General features: G+C 58.1%; 1 protein-coding gene across 4 annotated transcripts; it reads left to right on the top strand.

Annotated features, from left to right (window-relative positions):
• The first annotated feature begins 2,173 nt into the window (after positions 1-2,173).
• PNPLA6 (patatin like phospholipase domain containing 6) lies at positions 2,174-23,964 on the top strand. Of its 4 annotated transcripts, XM_029051253.1 has the most exons (37): positions 2,174-2,244; positions 6,386-6,467; positions 6,680-6,748; positions 8,668-8,755; positions 8,918-9,000; positions 9,155-9,252; positions 9,385-9,525; positions 9,615-9,774; positions 9,941-10,021; positions 10,437-10,565; positions 10,664-10,744; positions 10,986-11,124; positions 11,351-11,464; positions 11,650-11,759; positions 12,301-12,468; positions 12,595-12,672; positions 13,248-13,453; positions 13,825-13,956; positions 14,344-14,467; positions 14,719-14,832; positions 15,162-15,237; positions 15,393-15,533; positions 15,636-15,699; positions 15,776-15,944; positions 16,367-16,549; positions 16,759-16,877; positions 17,442-17,598; positions 17,882-17,998; positions 18,222-18,291; positions 19,344-19,460; positions 19,652-19,768; positions 21,214-21,362; positions 22,102-22,254; positions 22,392-22,508; positions 22,617-22,713; positions 22,816-22,925; positions 23,198-23,964. In XM_029051253.1, exons 2-37 carry the CDS (start codon positions 6,429-6,431, stop codon positions 23,267-23,269), a joined length of 4,182 nt encoding a protein of 1,393 aa, XP_028907086.1. In that variant the 5' UTR covers positions 2,174-2,244; positions 6,386-6,428; the 3' UTR covers positions 23,270-23,964. The 4 variants fall into 4 exon arrangements, with proteins under 4 accessions (XP_028907086.1, XP_039766184.1, XP_039766185.1 ...); XM_039910250.1 differs by lacking the exon at positions 19,344-19,460; XM_039910251.1 differs by lacking the exon at positions 19,652-19,768.
• Positions 23,965-26,323: the final 2,359 nt, after the last annotated feature.

The raw sequence follows: 26,323 nt of genomic DNA, 5'->3' as shown, positions 1-26,323 counted from the left end.
AGCCAAGAGTGAGGAGTTTTTGCTTCATGCGAAGGTCGAGAGGCAACCACTGGAGGTTTTTGAGGAAGGGAGTGACATGCCCAGAGCGTTTCTGTAGAAAGAATCTGGGCAGTGGAGTGAGGTAAACTCCTACTGAGAGTTCACCTCCTCCAAGAGGCCTTCCCAGACTGAGCTCCCCTTTTCCCTCTGCTCCCCCTCTTCTCCCCCCCACCCTCTGCTCCTCCCCCTTCCCCTCCCCCTCAGCACTGTTTGGTTTTGTTCTGTTTTGCTTTGATGTCTGTCTCCCCCATTTAGATTTTAATTCCTCACTGGGCAGGGATTGTCTCTGTTGCCGAATTGTACATTCTTAAGCGCTTAGTACAGTGCTCTGCACATAGTAAGTGCTCAATAAATACTACTGAATGAAGTAAAGACTGGAGCGGGGAGAGACAGGAGGATGGGAGCGGAGAGGAGGCTGATGCAATAATCCAGTCGGGATATTATGAGAGCTTGTACCAGCAAGGTAGCCTTTTGGATGGAGAAGGGCGGATCTTGGCAATGTTGTGAAGGTGAGACCGGCAGGTTTTGATGACGGATTGGATGTATGGGGTGAATGAGAGAGCAGAGTCAAGGATGACACCGAGGTTGCGGGCCTGTGAGACGGGAAGGATGGTAGTGCCGTCCACAGTGACAGGGAAGTCAGGGAGAGGACAGGGTTTGGGAGGGAAGATAAGGAGCTCAGTCCTGGATGTGTTGAGTTTTAGGTGGTGGGCAGACATCCAGGGGGAGACGTCCTGAAGGCAGGAGGAGATACGAGCCTGGGGGGGGGAGGAGATGTAGATTTGGGTGTCATCTGCATAGAGATGATAGTTGAAGCCGTGGGAGCGATTGAGTTCACCAAGGGAGTGAGTATAGTTGGAGAGCAGAAGGGGGCCAAGAACTGACCCTTGAGGAACCTCTACAGTTAGGGGATGGGAGGGGGAGGAGGAGCCCACAAAGGGGACCGAGAATGAACGGCCACAGAGATAAGAGGAGAACCGGGAAAGGACGGAGTCTGTCAAGCCAAGGTTGGATAATGTGTTAATAATAATAATAATAATGATAATAATGTTGGTATTTGTTAAGCGCTTACTATGTGCAGAGCACTCTTCTAAGCGCTGGGGTAGATACAGCGTAATCAGGTTGTCCCATGTGAGGCTCACAGTCTTAATTCCCATTTTACAGACAACTGAGGCACAGAGAAGTGAAGTGACTTGCCCACAGTCACACAGCTGAGGAGTGGCAGAGCCAGAATTCGAACCCCTGCCCTCTGACTCCCAACCCCGGGCATTTTCCACTGAGCCACGCTGCTTCTCTATAGGGGAAGGGGGTGGTCGACAGTGTTAGAGGCAGCTGAGAGGTCCAGGTGGATTAGGATACAGTAGGAGCCATTGGATTAATCGGATTAATCCATGAATTGGATTAACGAATGCCTTTCCCCCTCTAGACTTTAAGCTCGTTGTGGACAGGGACTGTGTCTACCACCTCTGTGATATTGTACTTTCCCAAGTCTCTGTACACTGAGTGCATGAGGCCACGCTGTTTCTTCTCGCTGGGTGAGCACTGGGGATGGGGTAGAGAAACAGCGTGGTTCAGTGGAAAGAGCACGGGCTTGGGAGTCAGAGGTCATGGGTTCGAATGCCGTCTCCGCCGCTTGTCAGCTGTGTGACTGTGGGCAAGTCACTTGACTTCTCTGGGCCTCAGTTACCTCATCTGTAAAATGGGGATGAAGACTGTGAGCCTCACGGGGGACCACCTGATGACCCTGTATCTACCCCAGCGCTTAGAAGAGTGCTCTGCACATAGTAAGCGTTTAACAAATACCAACATTATTATTACATTATTATGGTGAGGCCGGTCGGTGGAGGTCGAGGTTTTCCTCCCGAAAGGAGGTGCCTTTTAATTCTCCCCGCCAGGCCCTCCTCTTCTCCCCGCCCGGCCCTCCCCTCCTCTGTGCTTCCCTCCCCTTTCCTCCCCTCGACTCCCCGCCCCTCCCCGCCGCTCCCCTCCTCTTTGGGCCCGCCCCCCTCTCCGGCCCGCCCTTCCGATCCCCTCCCTGGCCGTCCCCCCCCCGTCCCCCTCCCCGGGGGCGGGACCACGGCATGAGGTCATCGCGGAGCGCCCTGCGGCGAACCATTTAAAGGAGCCGGGCTGCCCCGGCCGCCGCCGCTGCGGAGGGCAGACAGGCCGACCGACCGACGCGACTGGCGGCCGCCCCGACTCCCGGTGAGTCCCGGCCCCGGGGGAGTCGGCAGCGCCTACCGGCCCCTCGGGTTCGCTCCTCCGGAGGGATTGTCTCCAATTCCCGCTCTTCCCGACGTCCCCAGCATCTCCTGGGTTCCGTATCTTCATCACCCTTAATGCCCCCGGGCATTCCTCTTCTCCTCCAGCCTCCTACTGCTCGGGAGGGGCGCTGGCCGCTTCCCCGCCGTTGCTTGTCTTTTTCCTTGTCCTGCCCGCCGTGTCCTCCGCCTCGGCCCCGTCGCTCCCCCATCCCGCGCGGGATTCTTCCCTTTTTCCTTCTCCCCCCAGTATCTTTCCCGGCTGCTTTTCAAAACTTCCGTTCTTCTGGCCGCACCCCTGCGGCTCCTGCAGGTGGAATGAGCTGCGGCGGCGGCGCGGGGGAGGGGGAAGGGGATAGGGAGGGTGAGTTTTTCCTCTGCCTTCTCCCCTGATCCTTCCCATAGGAATCCCTCACTTCCCAGGCGGACCCTCACCGGCTTCTACTCTTGCCCCCTCAACAACCTCGCTCCCCCGGGAGCTCCCGGAGTCGCGGGACCCTCTCCCGGGCCCGGGCAAATGGGGGCGAGGATAGTCCCCTCCTTAGCCCTCTGGGGTCCTGCCCCTCTTTCCCCTGATTCCGTCATCGTCGTCCTCCTCCTCTCCTCTTCCTCCTCATCCCAGGGATTCCTTGTTCAACCGCTTGAGCTCGGGGCTAGAGATGGGGACGGGGGACGGGGGGGGGGGGCAAAAACGGAGACGCTGGGGGAGGTCCCTTGCCCCAAGGAAATTTCCATTTCCGTCCCCGAGTCACCCCAGATAACCTTCCCTCCCTACTCTGCCTACCCACTTCTCCGCTGGGCCCGGAGAAACCAGTCTCTTCACCCCTGGCCCTGGCCCTGGTCCTGGCGGAGTCAGCAGAACCAGGAACTGTCAGAATGAAGGCCTGACTCCTGGATGGGAAAGGGGTGGTCACTGCCCCCCTCAGACAGCTTCTGTGGGAATCCTCACGTACCCCCCTCCCCCATGAGGAAGTACCCGGGTTTCCTGTCTTGGCTGCGGCTTGGGTGGAGAAGGAGGGGCCAGCTCTGTGCAGAGCTGGATGGAGCATGAGAACTGGTGAGGCTCTGCCAGACCTGCTGAGCTGGTGAGTGTCTCCGATGCCCTACCCGGATGAGAGTGGGTGCATATGTGAGTGAGTGCATGTGCGTGCATGCACACGCATACATGTGAATGTGTAAAACACACACTGCCTTGCTTTCCTCCCCTCACAGTGTCTCTCCCTGCAGCAGCAACACTGGCCTTGGGGGTCAGACTCCGGTCACGGGATGTGTTCTTCATCCTGATCGCTGTGGATCTCCAGTCCAGAAGCCTGGGATCCCAATAGGGATTTTCCTCCCCCTTTCCAAAAGACTGGGTACCCAGTTATGGGAAATTTTCCTCCCTGCCCATTCCAGAGCCTCCCTCGGGGACTGAGGCTAGGGCGAGGGCATGCTCCTCTCCCAATCTCTCCTTGGGCGGGACCTGCAGAAATAGGGGCTCGGTGTCCTGGAGGCCGTACTGGGTTTTCTGTCCCTGTTTTCCTCAAGGGAGGGTGGGAGCAGCAGAAAGGATATAGTGATGGATAGAACTGGATGCAGGAGCCTTTTATGTAATTCCGTGTATTACTATGGAAGGGCTGGTTCCAGGGAGACTCCTTGGGGGTGGGGGGAGTGCAGCTGTTCCCTCAGCAATACCCCCCCAGGGGTCCAGGCCAGTCCTGGCCAAGGGTGAGGAACTGGAATCCTGTTCCCTCAGGGGTCAAGAAGTCCAGTTCAATCTGGATCCACTGGGTCCATCCCGAGTTTGCAGTAGTAATAACAATAATAATTACGATGGTGGTATTTGTGCCAAGCACTGTATTAAGCATTGGGGTGGATCCAATACGATCAGATCAGACAGTCCCTGTCTCACCTGGGGTTCACAGACTAAGTAGGAGGGACAACAAGATATTGGATCTCCATTTTACAGATGAGGAAACTGAGGCCCAGAGAAGTTAAGTTACCTTCTCAAGGTCACCTAGCAGACAAGTTGGGGAGCCAGGATAACAATAATAATAATAGTGCTTAAAAAATATGATTGAATGGATAATTATTGTGGCATTTGTTAAGGGCTTACTGTGGGCTGGGCACTGTACTAAGCACTGGGGGGGATACAAGCAAATTGAATTGAGTACAGTCCCTGTCCCACATCAGGCTCACAGCCTTAATCTCCATTTTACATATGAGGTACCTGAGGCCTAGTGAAGTGACCTGCGTAAGGTCTCACAGCAGGCAAGTGACAGAGCTGGGTTAGAACCCATGACCTGACTCCCAGGCCCGTGATCTATCCACTAGGCCATGCTGCTTCTCATGGTCCTCTGATGCCCAGGCTCTTTCCACTAGGCCATGCTATTTGCCAAAACAGAGATCTGAACCCTTGGGAGAGAAGGAAGGCAAACTGAAAACTTGCGTGTACCCCAGATTCCTCAGAAGCAGAGAGAACCCACAGCTGGCTTGGATACCCCAGGGCTGCTGTTGGCAGCAGATCTCTGGGGACTTCCGATCTTTCCAGTCCTGAGCCAAGCCTGGTGCAACCTCAGGGAGCCTACCCTATGTGATGCAGGCTGGAGGGGCAGCCATGTGAGCTGGGTGGGGGGACACCAGAGTTCTCTCCCTGGGCCAGTCCCTTTCCTTTGTGTTTCAGTTCATTCATTCATTCATTCATTCAATGTATTTATTGAGCTCAGTACAACAATAAACAGTGTCATTCCCTGCTCACAATGAGCTCATAGTCTGGAATGGGAGAGGCAGACATCAATACAAGTAAATAAAATTACAGATCTGTACTGAAGTGCTATGGGGCTGGGAAGGGGGAAGAGCAAAGGGATAAATAAAATTACAGATATTGTTGTATTGTACATTCCAAGCGCTTAGTACAGTGCTCTGCACACAGTAAGCGCTCAATAAATACGATTGAATGCATGAATAAATACGATTGAATGAAGTGGGAGATGAGGAAAAGTGGGGCTTAGTCTGGGAAGACCTCTTGGAGGAGATGTGTCTTCAATAAGGCTTTGAAGCAGGGGAGAGTGGTTGTCCACTGGATTAGAGGAGGGAGGGTGTTCCAGACCAGAGGCAGGATGCGGGCTAGGGGTCGGCGGTGAGACAGGCGAGATTGAGGCATAGTGAGAAGGTTAGCATTAGAGGAGCGAAGTGTGTGGGCTGGGTTGTAGAAGGGGAGAAGCAAGGTGAGGTAGGAGGGGGCAAGGTGATGGAGTGCTTTAAAGCCAATTGGAGAGAAGTTTTTGTTTGATACAGAGGTGGATGGGCAACCACTGGAGTTTTTTGAGGAGCGGGGAGACGTGTCCAGAACGTTGCTGTAGAACAATGATCCGGGCAGCAGAGTGAAGTATGGACTGGAGTGGGGAGAGACAAGAGGGTGGGAGGTCAGCAAGGAGGCTGATGCAGTAATCCAGGCAGGATAGGATGAGTGGTTGTATTAACACGGTAGCAGTTTGGAGAGGAAAGGGCAGATTTTAGCAATGTTGTGAAGGTGAAACGACAGGGTTTGGTGACAGATTGAGTATGTGGATTGAGTGAGAGAGAGGAGTGAAGGATATGCCAAGGTTATGAGCTTGTGAGACAGGAAGGATGGTGGTGCCGTCTAGAGTGATGGGAAAGTCAGGGAGAGGACAGGGTTTGGGTGGGAAGCTCTGGCTCAGTTTTCTTCTTGGGTGGCCAGTCTTGGGAGGTGAACCGGGGAAGAGCCTTTCTCGCTCCCCCCAAATCCCTGGGGCAGGAGGGTTGTCCAGAAGGCTCTGGGATTGTCTTGGCTGTGCCATGCCCCATTATCCAGGCTAGGTCTCTCGGTGTGTAGGTGGCACACAGGTGGAGAAGAACGGTTTACAGTAGGGGCAGGGCTTCAATTGTGAGAACAGGCCCCGCTCAACCACACCCCTCCCACCCCACTTGCCCTTTGGCCCCAGAGTCTTGGAGCCCTTACAGGAGGGCTTCCCTGTCCCTGCTGCCACCTCTGTCCATCCAGTCCCCCCAACCATGCTGGGCACCGTAGCCCGGCCCAGCCCTCCCCCTCGGGGTTGGGCCCTAACCTGCCCCGTCCCCCGCAGCTCCCTGTATGGCCAGAGGTGGGCCCCCGTGGAGGCCGCAGATATGGGGCAGAGCGAATCAGAGCAGCAGCCGGAGTCAAAGGTAGGATGCCGTTGGGCCAGGGCGGGGCAGACGGGCTGCCGGGAGGGGGTCGCCTGGCCTGGGGGCTTTCAGAAGGTGGGACTTCCCTGCCTCGGAGACCTGCGTCTCCCCTCGACCCCCACCCCCTCCCCTAGACACGGCTTGTCGAGGCTGGAGGGGACTGGCTGCACTGGGTCTTAAGGGGTCCCTTTTATGCCACCCTTCCCCCATAGGACACGGCCCTCGCCGACATGCTGCCCAGCATCAAGATGTTTGTGGAAGATCAGCTCCAGACCAGCATGGTGAGTCCCTGAGGGGTTGGAGGATAGATAAGGGATGGTGCAGAAGAGGGTGGGGGATAGGGCCCAGGATGGTCTGCCTTACGGGCTCTCCTGTCACTTCCCTTTCCCACCCTTGCTAGGAAAGTACAACTCCCAACATGCAGTGGTCTAAGAAATCTGGGTATGGGTAGTAATTAGTCAATGAAGCACTGGGCAAGTCACTTAACTTCTCTGTGCCTCAGTTCCCTCATCTGTAAAATGGGGATTAAGACCATGAGCCTCATATTGGACAACCTGATTACACTGTATCTACCTCAGGGCTTAGAACAGTGCTCTGCACATAGTAAGCGCTTAACAGATACCGACATTATCATTAAGCACTTTGGTCCTCATCCCAGCCCTGCAGTACTTAGGTAAATATTCGTACACTCTACTGTTTCCCCTATCCCTAATCTATTTTCCTAAATGGCTCCCCCTTTAGATTGTAAACTCCTTGTGGGCAGGGATGATGTCTACCAACTTTGTTATATTGTACTTGCCTAAGTGCTTAGTAGAGTGCTCTGTACACAGTAACTGCTCTACAGATAGCAGTGATTGATTGATTTAGTCAGTGGTAGTTGAGTCCTCACTGCTCTGCAAACCTCCAGTGGTTGCCCATCCACCTCCACATCAGACAGAAACTTCTTACCCTCGGCTTTAAGGCACTCAATCACCTTGCCCCCTCCTACTTTCTGTTCTATTACAACCCAGCCAGCACACTTCACTCCTCTAATGCCAATCTACTCACTGTACCTCAATCTTATCTATTTCACCGCCAACCACTCGCTCACATCCTGCTCTGGCCTGTTAAGCCCTCCCTCTTCACATCCGACAGACGATCACTCTCCCCACCTTCAGAACCTTATTAAAAGCACGCCTCCTCTAAGAGGCCTTCCCCATCTAAGCCCTCATTTCCTCTTCTCTCACTCCCTTCTGTGTCAGCCTTGCACTTGGTTTTGGTTCTAATCCTGGCTCTGCCACGTGTCTGCTGTGTGACCTTGGGCAAGTCCCTTCACTTCTCTGTGCCTCAGTTACCTCATCTGTAAAATGGGGATTTCTGTCCACGTGGGACAGGGATTGTGTCCGACTTGATTACCTCATATGTACCCCAGTGCTTAGAACAGTGCTTGGCACATAGCGCTTAATAAGCACTGCAGTTATTATTATTATTATTTGCACCCTTTATTCTCCCCTCCCTCAGCCCCACAGCACTTATGTACATACCCATAACTTATTTATTTATATTAATGTCTATATCCTCCTCTAGACCGTAAAGTCATTGTGGGCAGGGAGCGTGTTTATCAACACCGTTATATTGTACTGTCCCAAGCGCTTAGAACAGTGCTCTGCACACAGTAAGTGCTCAGTAAATATGATTGACGGATTGTAAACTTTCAAAAAGTATTATTGATTGATGGCACTCTATTAAGTGCTTGGAAGAGTCCAATAGAGTTGGTAGACACAGTAGTAGCAGTATTAGTAGTATTTATTGAGCGCCCACGGGGAGCGATGCACTGTACTAAGCTCTTGGGAAGTACAAAGCAAGGAAGTGGTTTGCTGGGATTTGAAGTTTATATCAGATTGATTCTGGTAACACAGGATGCCCTCTTCAGTCAATGAATATGCAAATTGATCTAAGTTGTTTCTTGAGCTCCCTTCCAAGCTGGGGAAGAACTGCTCCTGATGAAGTAATCCGTGTTGGGAAGGGGTCGGGCTCTCCCTTCGAACTCCCCCTTCTCTTCCCTCTCCAGACTCTGCTCTTCTGTATTCCAGGAGAATCCACTGCCCTACCCGCAGGAAGCACTGAGTAGTGCTGCTGTGAAGGACTGGCCCTAGGGAAGCAGTGCCTGCTGGAATTTGCAGTCCCCGTGAAGGGGCTCACGTTGACTCTCCCTACCCAGGTCCTGGGAGTAATGATTGGCGTGGGAGCTGCCGTGCTGTTCATCGCAACCCTCATACTTGTGCTGGTCCGGAGGTTCCGTGTCAAAAGTGAGTGAGTTCCCCAGAGGATGTACGGTCTGGCACCTCTGGGCGTCTCTGGGTGCCTCGGGGTGCCTCTGGGCACCGAGGAGGAGGAGGGAGCTTGGGAGCTCAGTGATGACTGATGAATGTCGGGGGCTCACTTTGATTCTCCGTTTTCATCCCCCTCAGAGGTGCAGGCCCAGGAAACGCCAAAGTACCGATTCCGTAAGAGGGATAAAGTGCTCTTCTATGGCCGCAAGATCATGCGCAAGGTGTGGCTCTACCTCCCCCTCCACCGGGGTGCCCAGGCTGGGCCGAGGATGCGGCTCACAGAGGCAGAGGCCGGAGGTCGGGAATCCCGGGATTGGCTCAGAGGTCAGAGGCTGGAGGCAGCTCCTGACTGGCATTCCCACCCCAACCTTTCAGGTCTCCCAGTCGACCTCCTCACTGGTGGACACCACCATCTCCACTGCCTCCCGCCCCCGCATGAAGAAGAAACTCAAGATGCTCAACATCGCCAAGAAGTAAGACAGCACTGCTCTTCATCCCAGAGGTGGCCACTGCCCTGACCTGAGAGCTTTCTTCAACCCTCCCTCCCTCCCTCTCCTCTGGGCAGCAGCCCCCGCCCCCTGACGGCTCATCCCACCCCAACACAGGATCTTGCGGATCCAGAAGGAGACTCCAACGCTACAGCGGAAAGAGCCGCCCCCGGCTGTGTTGGAGGCTGACCTGACTGAGTTTGACGTGGCCAATTCCCACCTCCCCTCAGAGGTGCTCTACATGCTCAAGAATGTCCGGTCAGTGGCCTGGGGGCGGAGGGATGGGGACCTCCGGGGACTGCGGGGCAAGGAGCATGGTGAGCTAATCCTCTCTCTGCCCCATCCAGGGTGCTGGGACACTTTGAGAAACCGCTGTTCCTGGAGCTGTGCCGCCACATGGTGTTTCAGCGGCTGTCCCAGGGTGACTACGTGTTCCGGCCAGGCCAGCCTGATGCCAGCATCTATGTGGTGCAGGACGGGCAGCTGGAACTCTGCCTCACTGGCCCCGTGAGCTGGGGACCAGGGGGAAGGGAGTGTTGCCAGGGGAGTGGGGCCTTAGTGAGGGTTTGGGCGGACATTGGAGTCTGGGAGAGTAGGCGGTTGGTACAGGGAGGGGGGCGGGTGCGAGGGAGGGATGGGGTTGGGGTACAGTGCGCGATATGTGTGATTGCAGGACGGGAAGGAAGCGGTGGTGAAGGAGGTGTTCCCTGGGGACAGTGTCAATAGCCTGCTCAGCATCCTGGATGTCATCACGGTGACTGCCAGAACCGGAGATGGTCTAGGGGGTGGGGAGGGAAAGAGGGATGGGGAGAGGACAGACGGGTGGCTGGGTGAAGGAGATGAAATGGATGGAAGTGGGGAGAGGAGAAGAGGGGGCTGAGCGAGGTGTGGAAGGAGAGAGAAACAGGGTTGAGGAAGAGGGGTCCGAAGCTTGGGAGGAGCTCTGCCTGTGGGGTCTCCACCTCTTTGAACTTGGTTGCTTCCCTTTTCCTAGAATTTATGCCTTTCCGTGTCCGTCTCTCCCGCTGGATTGTAAGGGGCAGGGATTGGGTCTACTCACCCTACTGGGCTTCCCTGAACCCTTAGCCCAGTGCTCTGCACGCAGCAAGCACTCAGTCAAAACCTCGGATGGATGGATGGATTGACCGACTGATTGATTGCTCCCCCAGGGGCACCAGCGCCCGTATCGCACGGTCTCAGCCCGGGCAGCCCTGGACTCGACGGTTCTGCGGTTGCCGGTGGAGGCCTTCTCTGCGGTTTTTGCCAAGTATCCCGAGAGCCTGGTGCGAGTGGTGCAGGTCAGGAACCAGTTGGCCTCCTCTCTGACCCCCACCTTCCTCCTTCCTGCCATGATGCGCCCCCTCCCCCGCCCAACTCTACTCCTCCTCTCTCTCAGATCATCATGGTCCGACTGCAGCGGGTCACCTTCCTGGCTCTGCACAACTACCTGGGACTCACTAATGAGCTCTTCAGCCACGTAGGCAGGGGCCCAGGCGGGCAAGAGCAGGGAAGCTGGGGTCTCGGGAGGGGCAGGGTGAGGCGCCGGGAGTACAGGAAGAGGATGTGGAAGATATTGGGGAGACGGGGGAATAGTCGGGCTGTCGTTCGGGGTGGGTGTGGGAGAGGGGCTTTTTGTTCCAAAAGGGCGCGGCTGCTAGGCAGAGAGGGTCCACGGCTCTCTCACCCAGATCCCTGAACCCTCCCATCCCCGTCCCCAGGAGATGCAACCCCTGCGCCTGTTTCCTAGCCCCGGGCACCCAGCCCGGACCAGCCCCGTGCGGGGCCCCAAGCGCCTCACCAGCACCCCGTCCTCAGAGGAACCACGGGACAACCCCACCAGGCCCCCCGAGTCCCCAGGTACCCTCTTGCCCAGCCAGGACCCCCAAACCCCCTGACCTCCCCAAGGCGGCCCCACCTGGGCCCCGTGAGATCTCGAGAACAGATCCACTTTGTCCCCTGGCTGGCCAGGGCCCCGTGGACCGCCCCGCATCCTTGGCTCCAGGAACTCAGCTAAGAAGACCAGGGATTGGATAGAAATGTCCCATGCCCTCAACGTCCTGGGTCCTCATCTCTTTTCCTCCAGCGGATCCCCTGAAGTCCGGCTCTGGGTCTGGCCCCGGCTCCGGCCCTGGTAACCTGGATCCCCCGTCTGCCCCTCTGCTGAGCCGCTGCATCTCCATGCCCGTGGACATCTCTGGTGGGTCGCTGAGGGCCATAGTGGGGTTGAGGGGGCATGTGTGTGTGTGTGTTTGGGGATGTTGGCTAGGGCGGGGGGGGGGAGGGGAAGAGAGTCACTGACGGGGTGGCGGAGGGGCTGCCGTCGCAGCCTCTGACGGGTGGAAGGGAGCTCCGGTAGGGCTAAGCTGGGTTTCCCCCATACAGGTCTGCAGCGGGGACCACGCTCTGATTTTGACATGGCCTATGAGCGGGGACGCATTTCTGTGTCGCTGCAGGAAGAGAGCTCGGAAACCCCCCTGTCTGGGATGCCCCGGGTGAGGCCTCCCCCCCCCACTCCGCCGACCTCCAGTCTCTTCCTGGTTCCCCTGCCCTCTGCTTTCCAGCCGCCTGCCTTTCAACCCTTTGCCCTCGGTCCCCACCCCACACCAGCCTTCTCTGTGATTCCAGGCCAGCGGCAGGTCAAATTGCCGTGGGGCAGCCAGGCAGGGAGTTCGGGGCTGGAGCGTGCTGCCTGCCTGCCCCGCAGCACCCTGGTGAATGTAGGAGGGCCAGGGAGGGGCCGCACCAAGTTCCCCAGACTTGTAGCTCGGAAGGTAGAGCATATGTGTTAGGAATTACCAAATGTCACAGTTGAGGCCTCCGTGGGCAGAGCTGCTACACTGGAGGATTCATGCATCGTTTGGGCTGTGCCTGGGCAGCTCCCCCTGGGGCCCTGGGGCTCCTGACCCCAGTTTGAGCCCTCCCTTCCCGTGTGCTCCTCTGCTTGGGGCTCCCTCGCCTCTGCCCTGAGGGATCGGGGGCAGGAAGAAGGAATCCCCAGTAGCCCTGAGCTTTCCCCCCTGCCGCCTTCCCCAGTCGATGTCCCAGGAACCTCGAGAGCAGCCAGCGGGCGCCTGCCAGTACAGCTTCTGCGAGGATGAGTTGGCTGGCGGGGACTGTCCTTTTGGACCCTACCAGGGCCGCCAGACCAGCAGCATCTTCGAGGCCGCCAAACGCGAGCTAGTGAAGCTCATGAACATTGAGGTGGGGCAGACCAGTGGAGAGAGGGGTGGCGGTTACCGGAGAGGTGTGGATGGAGGGAGGGCAGATGGCGTAGGTCCTGGGGACTGGCCAATCTCTGAGCAGGGGACCCTTTCCTTCCCTCCCCAGGACCCCACTCTCCTGAACAGCCGTGTGCTGCTGCACCACGCCAAAGCTGGCACCGTCATCGCCCGCCAAGGGGACCAGGTGAGACATCAGCTCCCCAACTTCTCCAGGATATCCCTAAACCCTGACCTATCACTCCCCAGCCTCTGTATCTCTGACTTCCTGGGACAGAGCCCTGCATTTTCAGGGTTGCCGGGCTGGGCTCAGGGCAGAGCCGAGTGGCTCAGACCCAAATTTCCTGAACTGACCCAACTCAAAGCCGTCCCCAAAAGTGCAGCGCGCCCCGCCTTTGCTCCCGGCCCCGTCCAGGCAACCCAGCCCAGTCCAGGGGAAGCCGGGGACCGCAGGACCCGAGGTCAGCCTACTAGGGCTGAGAACGAGAAGTGGGAGTAGTGGGCCTGGGTGGGACTGGATGGGAACCCAAGCTTCACTGGGGAAGATGCGACGTATGTGCAGTTGCCCCAGCATGACCCGGGGCTTGCAGTTCTTGCAGTCCTCTGGCACCACCCGGCCCGTGTGGGCCCGGCCACTGGGCCATTGCCTCTCAGCCCAGAATCGCCCTGCCAGGGGAGGTGGCTAAGCCCATCTAGGCTCAGCTTTGGTCTGCCCAATTGGTGTTGCTTTTTGGGCTCCCCTGATGCTCTTGTGTGCCCCAGGACGTGAGCCTGCACTTTGTGCTGTGGGGCTGCCTGCACGTCTACCAGCGCATGATCGACAAGGCGGAGGATGTGTGCCTGTTTGTGGCACAGCCCGGGGAGCTGGTGGGGCAGCTTGCCGTGCTGACGGGGGAGCCTCTCATCTTCACGCTTCGAGCCCAGCGCGATTGCACCTTCCTGCGCATCTCCAAGTCTGACTTCTATGAGTGCGTCTCCGGTGGGCGTGGGGGTGGGGTGGGGTGGGTGGTCAGAGGGAGCTGAAGCTGGGCCCAGAGGGTGGTTTCCTGCTCGCTCAATTGGTGATATTTATTGAGCATTTACTCTGTGCAGAGCACTGTTCTAAGCACTTGGAAGAGTACAGTCCAATAGAGTTGGTAGACAAGTTCCCTGCCCACAATGAGCTTACAGTCTAGAGGGCGCTGACCCCTCCCTCCCCCATCTTGGCAGTTTGTAACTTTTCAGGTCCAGGTGGTGGATGTGGGGAGACCAGCTTGGGTTGCTATAATGTGGGGGGGGGGCTTTGGGGACGAAAGAGGCTGGCTGAGCTGTTGACCCTCTGCCCCCCTGAACCCCGCAGGATCATGCGGGAGCAGCCAAGTGTGGTTCTGAGTGCAGCTCACACTGTGGCCGCCCGCATGTCACCCTTCGTGCGCCAGATGGACTTCGCTATCGACTGGACCGCAGTGGAGGCCGGGCGTGCCCTCTACAGGTCTCGGGGGTGTCCCCGGCCCCCTTCCCCATTCCCCAGGGCCACCGATCCCTCCTTCTCCTACTCCACCCAAATGATAACAATAATCATAACAATAATGATTGTTATATTTGCTGAGCGCTTACTATGTGCCAAGCACTGTCCTAAGCACCAGGGGAGAAACAAGCAGATCAGATCCCAGGAGAACAGGTTTGGAAGTCCCATTTGACAGATGAGGAAACTGAGGCCCAGAGAAGTACAGTGCTTTGCCCTAGGACACACCCAGCAGGCAAGTGGTGGAGCCAAGATGAGAACCCGGGCCCTTGGCCTCTCAGCCCCGAGCTCTTCCCTGTCCCACCCCTCCAGAGGATTTCCCCTTTCTAACCGGGCCCCTCTCTCCTCTCCCAGGCAGGGGGACCGATCAGACTGCACCTACATCGTGCTGAATGGACGCTTGCGCTCGGTCATCCAGAGGGGAACTGGCAAGAAGGAGCTGGTCGGGGAATATGGCCGTGGGGACCTCATCGGGGTGGTGAGCAGCACCCCCCGACTTGGCCCCCTCCCTCTTATATCCTAAAACAGTTCACAGCCCCCTTCCCTCACCCTTGCCAGCCAGCAAACCTCCGTTTCCTGCATATCTTTGAGACTTGGGGGCCGTCGGTGGGGGGAGAGCCCGAAGAGGAAGTCACCTGGTTTCTGGACCCCAACTGTCTCGGGAAGTGGAGGGGTTGGAGCCCCAGAGGGAGTGAGACCGGCCTAATCACCTGACCCTTTTTTTTCCAGGTGGAGGCCCTGACCCGGCAGCCCCGGGCAACCACTGTGCATGCCGTGAGGGACACGGAGCTGGCAAAGCTTCCCGAAGGAACCCTGAGCCACATCAAGAGAATATACCCACAGGTGCCAGCCATCCCCAGGGACCCAAGGACGGGGCCGGGTTTTTTTTAGCCCAAGGGGCAGGGGCTAGGACCTAGGGGTGGAGCACGAGAGCAGGGAGAGGGAAACTGGGGCAGATGTCCCGAGGCCCTTGGGGATGATAATACAGAAAGAACTGTGGTATTTGTGAAGCGCTTACTCCATGTCAAGCTCTGTCCTAAGTCCTAGAGGAGATACAGGACCATCAGGTTGGACACAGTCCCTGTCCCGCGTGGGGCTCACAGTCAGAGGGGGAGGGAGAACAGAGAACTGGTACAGTTCCCCACTCTGACCCTCACCTCCCCCTTCCCCAGGTGGTGACTCGACTCATCCATCTACTGAGTCAGAAGATCCTGGGTAACTTGCAACAGTTACAGGGCCCATTTCCAGGTAGGGGAAGGGGCCGGGGAGCTGCGGGGGATGTTGGGAGATGGAATCTGGGGGCGAGGGTGAAGGGGAGCCGTTGGGGGCTGTAGGCAGGAGGTCGCTTAACCCAGGTCTCGGTTGCCGCCCCTGAGTGGGCCTTGGTCTCTCTCTCCTCCCAGGCTCGGGGCTCGGGGTGCCACCCCCGTCAGAGCTCACCAACCCCGCAAGCAACCTAGCGACCGTGGCCGTCTTGCCTGTGTGTGCCGAGGTCCCCATGGCGGCCTTCACCCTAGAACTGCAACATGCACTGCAGGCCATAGGTCAGTGTGAGGGCACCCAATTACATGGTGGGCGGGCACTGTCGGTGACCGAGAGACTGCCTATTTGGGTGGTGACCGGGCTCTCCCCGCCCCCTCCTGCAGGGCCGACTCTGCTCCTGAACAGCGATATCATCCGGGCACGGCTGGGGGCCTCGGCCCTGGATAGGTGAGGGGGAAGGAGGCAGGGCGGAGGGGTCCGTTGAGGGGCCGAGGCCGGGGTTGCAAGCTCCCTGCCTCCGCAGCATCCAGGAGTTCCGGCTGTCGGGCTGGCTGGCCCAGCAGGAGGACACACACCGCATCGTCCTGTACCAGACTGATGGCTCGCTAACACCTTGGACCGTCCGCTGCCTGCGCCAAGCTGACTGCATCCTCATCGTGGGCCTGGGGGACCAGGAGCCCACGCTCGGCCAGGTCAGCCCGACTTCTCACCTCCTGACCCAGCCTTGGTGCCTGAGCCTCGCACCTTTTGACTCCAGGAATTGACCTTTGATCCCCCGACTTTGCTGCCAACCCCACCTGGATCTTTGAGCTTTGACCCTGAACTTCTGCCCCATACCATCCTGAATCCCTCTGCCCTGATAGATAGCCCCCCACCCTTGGAGTCTCAAGCACCCCAGGGCTCCATCCCCAGGGCCCTCTGGTCCGGGTATTTATTGAGTGCTCACTGGGTGCAGAGCACTGTACTGAGTGCTTGGGAGAGGACAGTACAACACAGTTGGTAGACACATTCCCTGCCCATCACGAGCTTATAGTCTAGAGGGGGTTCACGCCCCCCACTGCCCTGAACTGGGTGAGAAGAGCCTGACTCCCGTCTCACCTGACCCCACCCCTAGCTGGAGCAGATGCTGGAGAGCACGGCTGTCCGGGCCCTGAAGCAGCTGGTACTGCTGCACCGGGAGGAGGGCCCAGGGCCCGCCCACACCGTCGAATGGCTTAATATGCGCAGCTGGTGCTCTGGCCACCTGCACCTGCGCTGCCCCCGCCGCCTCTTCTCCCGCCGCAGCCCCGCTAAACTGGTACCCGCTGGAGCGTGACGTGGTGGGCAAGAGAGGACATTGGGGGCTGAGGTTCGGGATTGGGATCCAGCTGGGGAAGGGGGATTGGGGGTTAAGGGATGGCCAGGTGGAAAGGGTAGCTGGTAACTTTGGGGAGGGGACAACTGGAGGTACATCTCTCCCCCAACCACTGTTTGCCCTTCTCCCTGTCTCCTCCCCTATCCTGGCAGAGGGAGCTCTACGAGAAGGTATTTGCCCGCCGAGCTGACCGCCACAGTGACTTTTCCCGCCTAGCCCGGGTGCTGACCGGGAATACCATCGCCCTGGTGCTGGGCGGGGGTGGAGCCAGGTGAGGGGGCAAGACCTGGCGAGGTGGGCGGGGCCCGTACCAGAGGGTGAAGAGGAGGGACATAGCCCAGACCCCCAGGGGGACTTAAGTTGGCCTGTGGGGCCAGGTTTAAACCAGGCCAAAAACTCCACCCCAGTAAGGTCTGGGCTTGTCTGGCCCCCAGATTCTGGAAAGAAATACTTTGCATTCACCTCAGGCTGAGGCAGAGAAATGGGGCTGTGGATGAGCTGCCTTAACATGGCAGTAGGCACTGCAGTGCACCCTGGGACGTGTAGTCCTCCGAACGCCAGTGCCCATCTGGAAGGGGTAGCAGCAATTGAAACGGTCCATTCCCTCTTTAAAAGTCTCAAGCCAACAGTGGGCCAATGTTTTTTAAGAATTTTGGGATCCAGATGGGCTGGACCCCCAATTTTCCAGTGCCCTTTGAGCCCCCCACCAGGCTAGGGTTGTTCTGGACTCCGGTTGGGAAATTTAGTCCCCGGAGGGCATCTGAGTGATGCTCCACACAGACTCCCATGCCTCTCCCCACCCCCATCCCTCCTCGCCTCCTGACCCCTCCCGCAGAGGCTGCTCACACATTGGGGTGCTGAAAGCCCTGGAGGAGGCCGGGGTGCCCGTGGACATTGTGGGCGGCACCTCGATCGGCTCCTTCATCGGGGCCCTGTACGCCGAGGAACGCAGCGCCAGCCGCACCAAGCAGCGGGCCCGCGAGTGGGCCAAGGTAGCGCTGTCGGTCACGGTCCCCTACCCCGGGACCCCCTTCCCAGAACCCCACGCCCCCAGAGCCCCGCCTGGGACCCTCCATTGAGGGACTCCCATCATGCCTGGGCTGGATGCCCAGTCGGTCCCTACCTCCTACCTCCAACCCTTGGCCCTGTCCTCCAACCCTTCTGCCCCACACCCCCACAGACAGCTGTCTCTTTTGTGCTTGTCTGCGTGTCTCTGTGCGTCTGTGTGTGCATATGTGTGTATATGTGTGTGTTTGTTTGTGGGTGTGCGCACAGAGCATGACATCCGTGTTTGAGCCGGTCCTGGACCTCACCTACCCCATCACCTCCATGTTCTCGGGCTCAGCCTTCAACCGCAGCATTTACCGCGTCTTCCAGGACAAGCAGATCGAGGTGCTGCCCTGAGCCTCCCCTGACCCTTAACCCCAACCCTTTCCCCATCTCCTGGTTCCCCAAGAGGACATGTGGAGACCAGAACCCCAGTACTGAAGGGGCAGAGCAGGGAATTGGCCCTAGAAGGGTGGGGGTGTCCTCCTTCCCCTGGGCTGGGCCTCCCCTCGCTGACCCTACTTGCTCCCCCTGGGCTGGGCACCCCCTGACTGGCCACGCTCCCTAGGACCTGTGGCTGCCGTACTTCAATGTGACGACAGACATCACGGCTTCCGCCATGCGGGTTCACAAGGACGGTAGGACACCCCCAGCCCCAGCCTGTACTCTGGGGGAACCCCCCGCCTCACCTCAGCTCAAAGGAAGCTGTTTCCAGCCTCCTGCCCCCCAGCCTCTCCCCAGCCCTCCACCACACTTGACACCCTATGAGACCCCTCTGGCTCTCGGGGTCCCCCTGCCCCCACCCAGGCCAGCAGCTGAGATGAGGCCCCCAGAGGTGGCCGTGGCCAGCTCGCAGTGAGAATGGGGGAACCCGGGGCCCCTCCAGAACCAGCTTCCTCCTCTGTCTTGTTGGGGACCACGTGACTCACCCCACTAACTCCTGCGCTGGTAACCTCTGCTCCGGCTCCCCCCGACGCTGGTTCCCCTAGATCCATGCACCCCCCTCAGTCGTTCTGGGACCTCTCCTCTCCCTATCGGGGAACAGATCTGGGTGGGGGGTCCTCATGTTGCTAACCAGCCTCGGGGGTAGCGGTAACATTGGGGGCTGTGGGGAGCTGGGCGGAGGGGCCGGGAGACTGGGGCTGAGCTGTCTGGAACATTGTTAACAAGCCTTTCTCGTCTGCCGTGGGGAGCTGTCCTGGGTCTTTTCTCCCCCCTCCACACACAACCCCACCCCTGCCTTCTAACCTCTAACCCCTAACTGTCTGTAACCCGCTAACCTACCGAGGACTTTGGAGCCGCAGGCCAAGGGCTCGGGGGGGGGCCCTTCTCAGGTCCCAGAGGTCAATATCTCCCCTCTGGGGAATCGGGATCCTGTCCCAGCCTCCCCCACAGCCTAGCCCCAGCCAGCCCCCCAGGGTTTTGGCCAGAAGGCTGCTTCTCCTCTTCTCTCTCTTTCCATTCCACGCCCGCCTCCCCCCTCCCTTCCCCGTGGCCTCCCCATCTTTCTTTCTCTCTCCCCTTTCTATCCAGCTATTTCCTTCTGTCTGCCCCCCATCCCCTCTCCCCCATTTTCTCTCTTCGCCTTTGCCCCTCTCCCTCCATGTCTCTCCCGTTCCATCCCCCCTCCTCCCCCTTCCCGCCCCCCCCCCCCCCCCGCAGCTCACTATCTCCGCCTCTTTGTCCCCAGGTAGCGTGTGGCGGTACGTGCGGGCCAGCTCCTCCTACCCCCCGTACCTGCCCCCACTCTGTGACCCCAAGGACAGTCACCTGCTGGTGGATGGGTGCTATGTTAACAATGTCCCAGGTCAGCACTCGGGGGGGGGGGCCACTGTGTCCTCTCCCTTCCAGCCCACCCCCCAGGAGCCACGTTCTGGCCCACCCCTCCTCCCCCGTACATTGGGGGTGAGGGCCAGAGGGTCGCCCCAGGGGGCCTCCCCAAGGGTGGAATCAGGGGCTGACGTGATGTCGTCCCCCCTCCCCCCCTCCCCCGGGCAGGGTCTCTATGGCGGTACGTCCGAGCGAGCATGACGCTCTCGGGCTACCTGCCCCCCCTCTGTGACCCCAAGGACGGCCACCTGCTCATGGACGGCGGCTACATCAACAATCTGCCAGGCAAGTAGGGGGCCACGGGCCGGAGAGGGGGTGGGTGACCCCGGGCAGGAGGCATGGACGCAAGGACAGACAGATGGATGGACAGAGGTCTTCTCTGAGGTCACGGCTTACTATCTCTCTCCATCCCCCTACCCTCATTCTGAAGTTTTCTTCCCCTTTTAGTCTGTCTGTCCAAGCAAGTCTCTCTCTGCCTATCTCTCTTTGGATCTCCGAGTCTTGTCTTTCTCTCATTCTCATAATCTAAGTCTTGGTCTGTCTCTGTGTCTCCAACTGTCTCCGCATCTCCCCTTCTCACTGGTCTTCTTGGGTTGTTCTCCACCCTCTTCATGAGACCCAGGAGTCCCTGCTTTCAGGCAAGCTGCCCAGTCTCTGAACACGCCTACTGGCCGGAACTCCTCCCTCCTCCCTAAGCGTCTGGGGTTATTCCCATGCTTTGGAGTGGACCCTCTCGCTGAGGCCCGAGCGGTGGCGGGGAAAGAGAGGGGGACAGGTCCCAGCTTCAGGGTGGCGGGACGCAGGCTCCTCCCAAGGCATTGGGTTTGGGTCTACTCTTCTCGGTGACATGCGTATCGGTCTGTCGGTCTGTCCCAGGCCAGCTCTGCCTGGGGAGCCTCTACCCCGCCCTGGGCCAAGTCCGTGAGGGAGGGGTCCGCAAGGTCCCTGACCTAACCTTCTTGCCTCTGTCGGGGCTGGGCCTTCCCCCAGGCCAAAACTACCCTGCCGGTTCTGCCCCCTGTGTTGGCCCTGAGGCATGCCTAGTTTCTCCAGCCACCCGCCCCGGGAATGGGACAAACCTTGAAAAGCCCAGGACCTGGGCAAGGGTGTCTGTTTGTCCGTCCGTCTGTCCTCCCCACCCTCCCCCCCGGCCCCTTCCACCAGATGCTCATTTGCCCGTTCATTGGCCTGAGTCTAGGAGTCAGCATGGCTGTCCGGATGGTCCTTCTGTCTTTTGGCTCCCGTGGTTGCCCTCCCCTTCTCTGGCTTAGCCTAGCTCAGTGGTGCCCACCTCACTCCTCTTCTGGGGGCCCCAGAGTGACCGGGCACTTCCAGCCTTTTACCCTGGACCTGGTAAATCTTCACGGGGATGGGGGGAGAGGGGTGGCTCTTACCCAGAGGAAATCCCCTACCTCTCTGGTTCGTCTTCTTCGAGTCACCCTGCTCCTGAAGACCCTTTCTGGGGTCTGTTCTTCCTCCCCTGAAGCCACTCCCCGCCCACCACCACCACTGGCAAGAACCAAGTTGGATCAGTCTTCTGCGAATTCAAAGCCAGTGACCTGGTTTCAGCCCTGGATCTGGGAATCGGCAGGAGGGGCTGGGGTCACACTAGTGGAGTAGGGGGAGCCGGGTGCATTTCAACCCCGTGGCCAGCAACTTTGTTCCCCCCACCCCCATGATCTCCCCTTTCCTGGCTGAACCCCTCTCCCCCCGCCACCCCCATCCCACAGCGGACATAGCGCGGACCATGGGGGCTAAGACGGTGATCGCGATCGACGTGGGGAGCCAAGACGAGACCGATCTCAGCAACTATGGGGACAGCCTGTCTGGCTGGTGGCTGCTCTGGAAGCGGCTCAACCCCTGGGCTGAGAAGGTCAAGGTGAGACTGGCCCTGGTCCCCCGCCATCCCTTTGGACCACCCAGGTCAGAGCTGAGAGGCAGGGGGCCCCCAAAATAAGAACTGTGGCATTGGTGGATTGATCGGTCAATCAGTGGCATTTATTGAGCACTTACTGTGTGCAGAGCATGTACTAAGCCCTTAGGAGAGGGCAGTACAATAGAATTGATAGAAGTGTTCCCTGCCTGCCAGGCGCTTACAGTCTACTGGGTGAGACAGACATTAAAATAAATTACAGATATATACGTAAGTGCCGTGGGGTAAATCAGGGGTACAGCTCCAAGTGCATAGACGATGCAGGAGGGAGAGGGAGTAGGGGAGATGAGTTAGTCAGGGAAGGCTTCTTGGAGGAGATGTGATTTTTGTAGATGGGGAGAGCGGCGGTCTGCTTCACAGACCACCGTGGTAACTGGAACAGTGTACGAAACACTAGGGTAGGTACAAGATCATCAGGTTGGACGTGGTCCGTCTCCCACATGGTGCTCATGGTCTAAGGGAGAGAGAGAACAGGTATCGAATCCCCATTTTACAGATGAGGAAACTGCCACACAGGGAAGAGCTACTTGCCCAAGATCTCACAGCAGGTTTAGGAGTCAGAGCTTGGAGAGGGGTTGCTTCGGGTGGGGGGAGGGAGGGGAGCGCAGTGGTGAAAAGTGGGTGGAGCTCCTCAGGGGGTAGAACTGAGCGGGCTAGTAGCCCCACCAACTGGCCCACTGCCCAGGTGCCCGACATGGCTGAAATCCAGTCCCGCCTGGCGTATGTGTCGTGCGTGCGGCAACTGGAGGTGGTGAAATCGAGTTCCTACTGTGAATACCTGCGGCCACCCATTGATTGCTTCAAGACCATGGACTTCGGCAAGTTCGACCAGATCTATGTACGTGAGCAGAGTGAGGAGGGGCCTTGGGGGAGGGGAAGAGGGGGCAGCAGGGTGAGCAGGGATAGGGAAGAAGATGAAGGCAGATAGAGTAGGGTGGCTGTCTAGCCCCTTGTCCCTTCCCCTCCCAACCCCAGGACGTGGGTTACCAGCATGGGAAGGTGGTGTTCGGGGGCTGGAGCCGTGGTGACATCATAGAGAAGATGCTGTGGGACCGGCGGTCTGCTGACCTCAACGAAAGCCGCCGCACTGATGTGAGTTGAGGGGCTGGCTCCCGCTCGTGACTCCCTTGCCCCACGGGCTCCCAGTGACCCCTGACTGCCTCCTCCACCACCTGATACCCCCTCCCTCCTTAACTCCAGGTGCTGACTTGCCCCAGCGCTGGCTTCACTGACCTGGCTGAGATCGTGTCCCGGATCGAACCGGCCAAGAGCTACGTGTCTGATGGCTACGCCGATGGTGAGGGGAGGCACGATGGAGGGCGGGGGGCGACCGGGGGGATAGTGGCATGAAGGGGTGGGGCTGGGCCAGGCCCCAGCGACTCACCCATCCCCACCCCAGGGGAGGAGTCGGACTGCCTGACGGAATACGAGGAAGATGGGGGCCCCGACGGAGCTCGGGAGGAAGGTGGCTCACCCCGGAGCTGGAACCCCAGTGGCGTCTTTGAGACCGTGAGTGGGAAGTCCTCATCCTGCCTCTGGGACACTCTGACCCGTGACCCCCATCCCCCCCCCCCCAGTAGGACCCTTGAAACCCTCCACCCCGAAACCCATACACTCCTGCCCAAAGGCCCTACCTTTGTATCTATGGCCATCTTGAACAAAATGAACACCGCTCACGGGGCGGGACCTTGTGAACAACCGAAGCAGGGCCTCGTGTGACTTCCTGTTAGCACGTGCTTCAGATGCCTGCCCTTCAGCGTGTGTTTCACGTGTTGTTGCAGGATGAGGATAAGGGTGTGCGGCACCGTCAAGGCTGCCCCCAGGACCCTACCAGCTCCAGCCTGGATGCCTGAATCCCTCCAGTGGGGTCCTCGGCCCCCTAGTCCACTCTGGGAGGAGCCCTGATCCTGGGGCCTGCCAACTCTGCCTCAGCCCTCGATCAGCGCCCTACCAAGGAGAGGAGGTGGGGCCTGCCCAACCCAGGGGATCTCCTCCCTCCCATCCCTCCCCCCACCCCATTCAGCACTGCACTGGACTCAATTGTGCTGCTGGGTTCTGCACTGGAAATGGCCTCTAACTTATTCTCCCCCCCCCGCCCCCTTCCTGCTCCTCGAGACTTCACAGCTCCAATGAGATCTCCACTCCACCTCAACTGCTGCCTTCAGGATCAGGAGGCCAAGGCTAGGGAGAGGGAAGCCCAAGATCATCCAGGTCAGGCCCAAGTTGTTGGGGCAACCTGAAGAAAGGCAGGGTGTCTTCTGGGCTGAAAAGGCCTCCTGGGCCAGAATCCGTTGGGGCGAGCTCCAGGCTGTGCTGCCCCAGGTGAGTCCCAGCTAGGGTGTAGTTCACCCCAGGGACCTTGGGGAGGCATTGCTGTTCCGACGTCATCCCTGCCTCCCCCTACCGGCCCACTGGATGGCAACTACGTTCAACCCGGCAAACCGTTCAAATGGAGTCAGAACTGCAGCAAGAGGGATTAAGGGTGGACGTCAGGACAAAATGAGAGGAGGGTGAGACGCCGAATGAGGTAACGGGGAAGATGGGGAATCCCTTTCCCTGTAAGCCTCTGGACCCCACGGCACCCTCCAGCTATCACTCCGTCTCCTTCCTTCCGTCCCTGGCCGAACTCCTCCAATGGGTCATTTATACCCGGTATAAATGACCGCTGCCTCCATTTCCTCTCCTCCAACCCCCTCCTCGACCTTCTGCGGGCTGGTTTCCTTCGACTCCACTCCACTGAAACTACTCTCTCCAAGGTCACCAGTGACCTGCTTCTTGCCAAATCTAATGGCCTCTCCTCCATCCTAATCCTCTTTGGCCTTTCAGCTGCCTTTGACACTGTGAACCACCCCCTTCTCCTGAAAACTCTGTGGGACCTTGGTTTCTCCAATATCGCCCTCTCCTGGTTCTCCTCCCATCTCTCTGGCTGCTCCTTCTCAGTCTCTTCTTGAGGGCTCCTCCTCTGCCTACGCGCCCCACCCCACCCCCCCGACCACGATGGGGGTTCCTCAGGGCTCAGTGCTGGGTCCCCTTCTATTCTCCATCTACACCCATTCCCTTGAAGAACTCATCCACTCTCATGGCTTCACCTACCACCTTGATGTGAATGACTCCCAAATCTACCTCTCCAGCCCTGATCTCTCTCCTTCTCCACACTCTCTCATTCCCTCCTGCCTCCGGGACATCTCTACTTGAATGTCCCGCCGACACTTTAAACTTAACCTGTCTAAAACGGAGCACTTCGTCTCACCCAAACCCTATCCTCTCTCTGACTTTTTCATCACTGTAGACAACACCGCCACCTTCCCAGTCTCTCAAGCCTGCGACCTCGGCATTATCCTTGACTCCTCTCTCTTCCCCCCCGACCCCACATATTCGGTCTGTCACCAAATCCTGTCGATTCTATCTTAAAAACATCTCTAGAATCGGGCCCTTCTAAACCGCTTCCGCACTAGTCCGTCCACCTGGCTTATTCCAACTTGACTACTGCAACGAAGCCCTCTCTGCCTCCAGCCTCTCCAGTCTATACTCTCTCAGATACCGTGCTGCAAACATCTCCCGACTCCGCAACGTCCGCCGATGGCTGCCCTCCCATCTCCACATAAAGCAGAAATTCCTGACCTTCGGCTTTAAATCACCCCATGACTCTCTCCCCTCTACTGATCCTCGCTCTTTTCCCACTACAACCTAGCTTGGACACTTTGTTCCCCTCAAACCGACTTACTCTGGTTAGTCTCGCTGTCAACCCCTTGCTCACGCCCTCCCTCCTGCCTGAAACTTCCTCCCTCGTCATATCTGGCAGACCGCTGCTCCCACCATCTTCGAGCCCTCCCCCTCTAGACTGTAAGCTCATTTTGGGCAGGGAACGTGTCTCCCAACTCTCTGGTACTGTACTCTCCCAAGCGCTTCGTACAGTGCTCCGCACACAGCGCTCGATACATTCGATCGATAGATTGAAATCACAATTCCTCCAGAAGGGCTTTCCTGATCTCTCATCTCCCCACCTTATCAGCCTCCCCACCCCCCACCCACTACTGCCACTTCAGCACTTCGGTCTCACCTAAACAATTGTGTACCTGCCCCCACTGCACTCTGACTCCTCGCACTTATGTACAGATCTTTAAACTCTGTTGCTTCCCCCTACCTGTAACTTATTTTAGTGCCTGTCTCCCCTGCCAGATTGTAAGCTCCTTGAGGGCAGGGATCATGTCTACTAATTCTAATGTATTGTACTCTCCCAGGCACTTAACTACAGTGCTCTGCACAGAGTAAAAGCTCAATAAATACTATTGAGTCATTGATCCATGTGAGAGATTGTGTCTCTTTTGTCCTCTCCCGCGCACTTAGTACGGTGCTCTGCCCACAGTAGGTGGCTCAAGCAATACAATTAATTGAAAAGACAGACTGAGCTCTGGCCTGGTTTAGGGGGAGGCCTGCCTGGAACCCCATGTGGAACAGGCACTGGGTCCGATCTGGTGACTGTCTCTACTCCGATGCTTAGCTCAGACAAAATGCTTAATGAATGACCACCCCCACTGCCAACATAAATGTTCCAATATAATAATGATGATGATGGTGGTATTTGCTAAGCGCTTACTATGTGCCAAGCAATGTTCTAAGCTCTGGGGGAGATACAAGGTAATCAGGTTGTCCCACGTGGGGCTCACAGTCTTAATCCCCGTTTTATAGATGAGGTAAGAGAGGCACAGAGAAGTTAAGTGACTTGCCCAAAGTCACACAGCTGACAAGTTTCGGAGCCGGCATTAGAACCCACGACCTCTGACTCCCAAGCCCGTGCTCTTTCCACTGAGCCACGCTGCTTTCAAATGTCCGCTGGGAGGTGGGGACACTCAACGCCCCTCCGCTTTCCCTTCCGGGACCTGGGCATCCTGCTCACCTTCTCTTCA

Source organism: Ornithorhynchus anatinus, chromosome X1 (genome assembly GCF_004115215.2).
Source record: "Ornithorhynchus anatinus isolate Pmale09 chromosome X1, mOrnAna1.pri.v4, whole genome shotgun sequence".
Classification (NCBI taxonomy): Eukaryota; Metazoa; Chordata; class Mammalia; order Monotremata; family Ornithorhynchidae; genus Ornithorhynchus; species Ornithorhynchus anatinus.
This window is presented reverse-complemented; position numbering and strand designations above follow the sequence as displayed.